The 8,359-nt window shown below is 42.4% G+C and overlaps 1 protein-coding gene across 1 annotated transcript in view; it reads left to right on the top strand.

The window, feature by feature from the left end:
- The first annotated feature begins 1,882 nt into the window (after positions 1–1,882).
- FNBP1 (formin binding protein 1) overlaps positions 1,883–8,359 on the top strand; it is a 38,329-nt gene continuing 31,852 nt past the window's right edge. The window contains exons 1-3 of the mRNA XM_011931208.1: positions 1,883–2,038; positions 3,764–3,961; positions 4,892–5,074. Coding sequence (XP_011786598.1) covers positions 1,883–2,038; positions 3,764–3,961; positions 4,892–5,074 — 537 coding nt within the window. The remainder of the gene's footprint in view (positions 2,039–3,763; positions 3,962–4,891; positions 5,075–8,359) is intronic.

An 8,359-nucleotide genomic window follows, 5' to 3' on the forward strand; every position in this document is an offset into this window, starting at 1 on the left:
CGCCCAGCTAATTTTTGTATTTTTAGTGGAGACGGGGTTTCACCATGTTGGCCAGGCTGGTCTCAAAGTCCTGACCTCAGGTGATCCGCCTACTTCGGCCTCTCAAAGTGCTGGGATTACAGACCTGAGCCACTGCGCCTGGCCCTTTTTTTTTTTTTTTTGAGACAGTCTCACTCTGTTGCCCAGGCTGGAGTGCAGTGCATAATCACGACCCACTGCAACTTTGAACTCCTGGGCTCAAGGGATCAAGGGATCCTTCAACTTCAGCCTCCTAAGTAGATGGAACTATAGGCATGCACCACCGTGCCCTGCTAATTTTTAAATTTTTGCAGAGATAGGATCTTGCTATGTTGCCCAGGATGGCCTCAAATTCCTGGACTCAAGCAATTCTACAGCCTTGGCCTCCCAAAGCACTAGGATTGTCGGCATGATAAATCATTTTTTAAGGCATCTAGATCAAGCATTGACTAGCAATATGAATGAAATATAATAATCTCAAGATTAACTAGTAAACTTTGCAAACTTCCATAGTTTGCACCTGCAGCCAATTATTTGTCAGTCTTTTTTCTTTTTTCTTCTTTTGAGATGGGGTCTCGCTCTGTCGCCCAGGCTGGAATGCAGTGGCACAGTCTCAGCTCACTGCAACATTCGCCTCCCGGGTTCCAGCAATTCTCCTGCCTCAGCCTCCAGAGTAGCTGGGATTACAGGCACCTGCCACCATACCCAGCTACTTTTTTTGTATATTTAGTAGAGACAGGGTTTCACCATGTTGGCCAGGCTGGTCACGAACTCCTGACCTCAGGTGATCTGCCCGCCTTGGCCTCCCAAAGTGCTGGGATTACAGGCATGAGCCACCACGCCTATTTGTCAGTCTTAAACTATGATTCTCTCATTAATACTCTCTTTGCTAAAGGGATGATTATGGTTATAAAAATGCCAACTTAACTATAGAAGTCAAAGCAGCATTCACAGAGTTGTAGGATTTGAACAAACAACAGTTCTTTCTTTTGGATTGTTTTCTTTCGCTCATGTTAGGTTGTCAGAAATGGTATGAGAAAAGATAGACATATGTTCTCCCATTTTACAGATCTTTTGCAACTTTGAGTCCAATTGTAGAAAAAAATAATAAATATTTGCTTCTTGGTGTCTACACACACAGCAAACCATTCCTTCTAAATTATAGTTGGAAGGTACACTAATCTGTACTGGGTTGAGACAGTTAACTAAATACTGTGCTTTTGGTAAAAGGTAAAGTGGTAGATTAAAGATGGAGAAAATGTTCGAGGTAGATTACAAATAGTGTTAATAATAAAACTGTTGGCCAGGTGTGGTGGCTCAAGCCTGTAATCCCAGCACTTTGGAGGCCTAGGTGGGTTGATCATCTGAGGTAAGGAGTTGGAGACCAGCCTGGCCAACATGTCAAAACCCCGTCTCTACTAAAAATATAAACAATTAGCCAGGTGTGGTGGTGGGGGCCTGTAATCCTAGCTACTCGGGAGGCTGAGGCAGGAGAATGGCATGAACACAGGAGGCAGAGGTTGCAGTAAGCCAAGATCGCGCCACTGCACTCCAGCCTGGGCGACAAGAGCAAAACTCCGTCTCAAAAAAACAAAAAGAAAAACAAACAAACAAAAAAACTATTGAGTTTGGCATTCTTACTAAAATTAGAATGGAATTGTGCAAAGCATATATTTGGGCAGCTTAACATGTCTAGCAATTTATAAAATAAGTGTACAGCTGGGTAATATGGAGGCTCCATATACTTATGGCCGCTCTAACTCTAACCTATTTTTTCCTTAGAGAACTTGTTAGAGGTAACAATGCTGCCGAAAAACGGCTTCATTTAATAATAGTGGACCAAACTTATTTTATACAAAATCTAATGTTGCAGAAAATCCAAGAGATGGAGGAAAGGAGGATTGTGAGAATTGGAGAGTCCATGAAGACATATGCAGAGGTTGATCGGCAGGTGATCCCAATCATTGGGAAGTGCCTGGATGGAATAGTAAAAGCAGCTGAATCAATTGATCAGAAAAATGTAAGTATTGCCATTTGGGCTTCATTGATAATTATTTGCAGATCCATTATTTCTCGCCGCCCCCTTTCCATATGACCTCATGTCATCATCTCATGGTGGGTAGTTGCTTTCAGTGGTCACACGGGCTCTGTGTCTTGGATTTAGCTGTATAATTCCTTTTTTGGAAAACACATTTAAGTGATAAATTGTCCAAGACAAGACAGAATTGAAGTATTTCCTGGGAAAAGGTAAAGGCTTTGTTTCCTCTAAGACAGAGTTTCTTTCTCTTTGTCTTTTTTTTTTCTTTTTGAGATGGTGTCTCGCTCTGTTGCCCAGGCTGGAGTGCAGTGGCATAATCTCAGCTCACTGCAACCTCCACCTCCCAGGTTCAAGCAATTCTCATGCCTCAGCCTCCTGAGTAGCTGGGACTACAGGTGTGTGCCACCACGCCTGGCCAGTTTTTTGTATTTTTAGTAGAGACAGGGTTTCACCATATTGGCCAGGCTGGTATCGAACTCCTGACCTCAGGTGATCCACCCGCCTCAGCCTCCCAAAGTGTTGGGATTACAGGTGTGAACCACTGCACCCAGCCAAAACAGGGTTTCTTCAGGCACTTTTGACATTATCTTATGCCAGATCATTTTTCTTGCTGGAGGCATTTCAGGATGTTTAGCAGCATCTCTGGCCTCTACCCAGCAGAGGCCAGTAGCACTCCCCGAGTTGTGACAATCAAAATGTCTCCACATATTGCCACACGTCTCCTGGGAGGGCAAAATCTTCTCTGGTTGAGAATACTGCTTTAGGGCAGTGTTATCCATCTGAATTCCTAGAGACCTATTTCTCTCAATAAAAATATCAACTAGAACACCAGCAGAGGCTTTTACTATTAATTTGAAGACACAAATATTTAACATAAAAGTCACGCTGCTGGCTGGGCACAGTGGCTCACATCGTGACTCCCCAGCACTTTGGGAGGCCAAGGCGGGTGGATCATTTGATGCCAGGAGTTCAAGACCATCCTGGCCAACATGGCAAAACCCCGTCTCTACTAAAAATACAAAAATTAGCTGGGCATGGTGGTACATCCCTGTAGTCCCAGCTGCTTGGGAGGCTGAGGCACGAGAATTGCTGGAATTCCGGAGGCAGGGGTTGCAGGGAGCCGAGATCACGTCACTGCACTCCAGCCTGAGTGACAGAGTGAGACTCTGTCCCAAAAACAAACAAACAAAAAAATCAGAAAACAATAGTTCTAAATTCTAAAAGCTCAAATGAAAAGCTCAAATGATGGCTTCTGAGAAGAATGAAAAAAGCTGGCCAGCTGTGGTGACTCACGCCTGTAATCCCAGCACTTTGGGAAGCCGAGGCGGGCGGATCACCTGAGGTCAAGAATTTGAGACCAACCTGGCCAACATGGCGAAACCCCATCTCTACTAAAAATACAAAAATTAGCTGAGCGTGGTGGCGCACACCTGTAATCCCAGCTACTCGGGAGGCTGAGGCAGGAGAATCACTTAAACCTGGGAGACGGAGGTTGCGGTACGGCGAGATGGTGCCACTGCACTCCAGCCTGGGTGACAGAGTGAGACTCTGTCTCAAAAAAACAAAAAAAAAGCTACTAGGAGAAAAGTTATTATGAATCAATACAATTTTGTTAGTTATCATCTGTATGAGGTCATCATAATTCATTGTTTTAAAAGTGTTCGCATGCTTCTGAATGTATTTATATGCTTGTGGGTATAATTTCAGGATTCACAGCTGGTAATAGAAGCTTATAAATCAGGGTTTGAGCCTCCTGGAGACATTGAATTTGAGGATTACACTCAGCCAATGAAGCGCACTGTGTCAGATAACAGCCTTTCAAATTCCAGAGGAGAAGGCAAACCGGACCTCAAATTTGGTGGCAAATCCAAAGGAAAGTTATGGCCGTTCATCAAAAAAAATAAGGTACTGATGGTTGGCGTGAAACAGGTTTTCTAAGGAGTGGAGATTTTGACTTGATCTTTTAGTCTTAGAAAAGCTAAGACCTTAAACCTGTAGTTTCAGAATGCAAAAGAAAAAGCTAGTGTGCTACTTTATGTTGAGACAGTATTTCTTTTTGGTGGTGGTATCTTTGCCATGGCCCTGTGTCTTATTTCAGATGCATTATCCTCGTACCGTGACACCCACACTAACAGAGTACTGACCTCTCCACCATTTCGCCTCATGCCTTTCCCTCCTTCCTCTCCTAGACTGCTGGTTACCTTGGCTGGGAGAGAGGATGTAGTGCGAAATTCCTGTAACACTTTATCCACACATCTACTGGAAATTGTTACCATGTCAATAACTTGGTTTTGAATTCATGTTAACATGTGTATCCATGAACATTTTCATTTTCTTCATAGTGTGATACATAGGTGCATGACAGCATTAACCTGGGGACGTAGAATATGATCAAGGCAACATTACTGCTTTAACTTCAGAATGACTTACTATTTATTAATTTGAGCAGACTGCTGTTTCCACAACCTTAGCCTTGAAGGTCTTTCATTTTCTCCCATCAAGCTATGTTAGTTTAGGTGATGTAGAAATATTTACCATCTGGCTTAAGCTGGTTTAGAATAACTAACTAGAGCTATAGTTTGCATGGGAAAGTCTGCACGAGCTTCTTGTCAGGTATTTCTTGCTCTTCTGTCGCATTACTTACTAAACCTCCCAACTCTCATCATATTCTTCATTTAACCACCTCCTACATGTTTTCTTTTGGACCATGGCCTAAAATTTAATTGTTTGTGTTTTACTTGCGTTGGATTTCAAATATTATTTGATGCTTATTTTTGTTTTGTGTCTTCTTGTTTCTGATTTTTACTCTGTCACGGCTCCATCTCTTACATGTAGCTTATGTCCCTTTTAACATCCCCCCATCAGCCTCCCCCTCCCCCTCCTGCCTCTGCCTCACCCTCTGCTGTTCCCAACGGCCCCCAGTCTCCCAAGCAGCAAAAGGAACCCCTCTCCCACCGCTTCAACGAGTTCATGACCTCCAAACCCAAAATCCACTGCTTCAGGAGCCTAAAGCGTGGGGTAAGTTCTGCTCCGGAATCCTGTCTCTCTGGCGTGCTTTTGTTGCGTGTTTGGTTCTGCATAACTAATTTTGTTTGTGAATGAATCCATTGTGTTTTCCCATAACATATAAAAAGTTAAAAAAAAAAAAAAACCATTATAGCTAGAAAGAAAAGCCAGAAAGAGGAGGAAAAGGAAGCAGGATGGTTGGAAGAAAGGAGGAAACCAGGCAGCCCAGAGTTATTTCTGTTTGTTTCTTTTTTTTTTTAATTATTATTTATTTATTTATTTATTTTTGAGACAGAATGTCGCTCTGTCACCAGACTGGAGTGCAGTGGCATGGTCTCGGCTCACTGCAACCTCCACCTCCCAGGTTTAAGCAATTCTCCTGCCTCGGCCTCCCGATTAGCTGGGATTACAGGCATACGCCACCACACCCAGCTAATTTTTGTATTTTTAGTAGAGACGGCATTTCACCATGTTGGCCAGGATGGTCACGATCTCTTGACCTTGTGATCCGCCCGCCTCGGCCTTCCAAAGTGCTGGGATTACAGGTGTGAGCCACTGCGCTTGGCCTTTTTTCTGTTTGTTTCTGGTACATTTTGGAAGGACTTTACCCCTCTTCCTCTTTAAAGCATCCAAGTCATGAATTTTTTTACTTTAATTTTACCAAAAACAGAAACTTAGATTTCATTTCTGAAACTAGCGACCTGAGGCTGGGCGTGATGGCTCACACCTGTAATCCTAGCACTTTGGGAGGCCAAAGCAGGAGGATTGCTTGACCTCAGGAGTTCAAAACCAGCTTGGACAACATGGTGAGACCCCCATCTCTTAAAAAAATATATGTAAAATAAATAGGACAAGCACAGTGTCTCATGCCTATAATCCTGGCACTTTGGGAGGCCGAGGCAGGAAAATCGCTTGAGCTCAGGAGTTCAAGACCAGCCGGGACAACATAGTCAGACCCCATCTCTAAAAAAAAAAGTAAATAAATAATAAAAACATAAAACTAGCAACCCTATGAAATGAGGAATTGGAAGTGACTGTGTAAGTCAGAAAATATTGCCTTAATAATTACTGAAGCAGTGTGACCGTAATGAAGATACTTGCCTGAGCTACACCTCAGGGTTGAAAGGTGGAGAGTCATAAGTCACAGTGGTTTCATTCGCTATTTTAGTGAGATTATAAGATGTTGATAAAATATCTGTCGATTGGAAGAGGCCTGATGCAGGATTTCTCTTTAAAGGATGAAACAATAAAAGCAGCTGACACTTACTGAGCGCTTATTGCATGCAAAGCTCTGTTCTGTGTGCTAATTTACTCTTTTCCAGCCACCCTATGAAGCCCAGGTAGTACTCATATTTCCTTATTTTACTGCTAAGGAAATTGAGGTATAAAAAGTTGAAGATGGGAAGATACAGAGTCGGATTTAGATCCGGGGAGTCTGATTAGAGTCTGAGATTCTGTGACATCCACATTCAGGGAGAAACTACTGTGTTGACTCATAAGTGGATGTCATTAAGATTGAAGTTCGCTGTCCTCATTAAGATTGATGTGCTTACATCCCAGAGATAATGGAATTGATGCAGCCATCCAATGTAGACACCAGTTTCGTTTATAGAGAAAGATTGGCATAAAGCAATGTGTAGATTCCCAAATAATTCTCAATGGCCAGTCTAGTCTAAGCCTTCCCCAAATATCTTTTATAATGAATATAAGAGTAAACAGATCTTTAGACCGGGCCCAGTGGCCCACTCCTGTAATCCCAGCAGCGTTAACATATCCAGTAAGGTTTGCTCCTTTTTTTTTGAAATCCTGCCCTGTGGGAGTTGCAATATAGTTGTAGTGGAATGCTTTATTGTACAAACATAAGTTTTACTTTTCCATTCTGGACTCTCCAGTCAACTGACAGTTGGGTTACTTCTTTCCAAATAGTACCTGGTAGTGCCCCAAAGCCACAGGTGGATACCAGCCTTTCTTAAGTATCAGCTGACACATTGGCATGGGAAAAGATTCTAAACCACAGCTAATCAACTAGAGAAGAGATGTCCTTCTTAGACTTGGAATTAACAGCTGGTTACCAGTAAAAGAATAACAGTAGTCATTGTTAGCCTGATAATCATATTTCCACAAAAACTACACTGTGTAAAAAAGAGACCTTGTGTAGTAGCTCATGCCTGTAATCCCAGCACTTTGGGAGGCCAAGGCAGGCGGATCACCTGAGGTCAGGAGTTCAAGACCAATCTGACCAACATGGTGAGACCCCGTCTCTACTAAAAATACAAAAATTAGCCGGACATGTTAACGTCTGGCTAATTACAGGCGGGCGCCTGTAATCCCAGCTACTCGGGAGACTGAGGCAGGAGACTCGGTTGAACCTGGGAAGCGGAGGTTGCAGTGAGCCGAGATGGCGCCATCGCACTCCAGCCTGGGCAACAGAGCAAGACTCCGTCTCAAGAAAAAAACAAAAATAATATCCAGGTGTGGTGGCATGTGCCTGTAGTCCTAGCTACTTGGGAAGCTGAGATGGGAGAATTGCTGGAACCCAGGAGGCAAAGGTTGCAGTAAACCGACATATACCACTGCAGTCTAGCCCGGTCAACAGAGTGAGACCCTTTCTCCAAAAATAAATAAATAAATAAAATAAGATAATATAAATACATAATTGATAACAAGGTTATCAATACTTTTTAAAAATAGGGGACGAAACAATATTTCCTTATATGCAGAGTTCCTTTAATATGAGATTCTCGGATTTATAGTTGGTAGAATTATCTTGCTTTAGTGCTATCTGTCATATCAGGTTAAAAACTAGAAATGTAATTTCCTAAAGATGTGAAAAAAGCCATTGGTGGAAGGCAAAGTACAGCTTCAAAAGTGGATGATGGATTGAGCTGAGCTGTATAATTAGGACTTGAGGAATCTGCAGCTTCTTGGCTCAACAATGCTGGCGTTTAGAACTCCACTTACTGTTAATCCAAGAATTTCCAAGACAAGGGTGTTTTTGCTAGACTGAAAGTTTCATATGAACTGTCAGTTAAACCATCTCTGCCGCTTTACCAAGCACTCATGTGTTATATTTATATATTATCTCTGTATTTTTTTGGACTCTCATGAATATTCATGATTGTTTACCATTTGTTTATGTGTCTATTCCAGTTTTCTCTTAACATTACGCAGTCTGTTGGCCGAAAATGGTTTGTGAATTTGTGGTTCATGGTGTTCTCTAAATATTTAGAAAAAGACCAAAGAATTCAGTAATCAATAAATGTAAGAAAAGGATGGTTGGAAGAAGATAGGCTGGGC

This window comes from Colobus angolensis, unplaced genomic scaffold (genome assembly GCF_000951035.1).
Source record: "Colobus angolensis palliatus isolate OR3802 unplaced genomic scaffold, Cang.pa_1.0 Scaffold9, whole genome shotgun sequence".
Lineage (NCBI taxonomy): Eukaryota > Metazoa > Chordata > Mammalia > Primates > Cercopithecidae > Colobus > Colobus angolensis.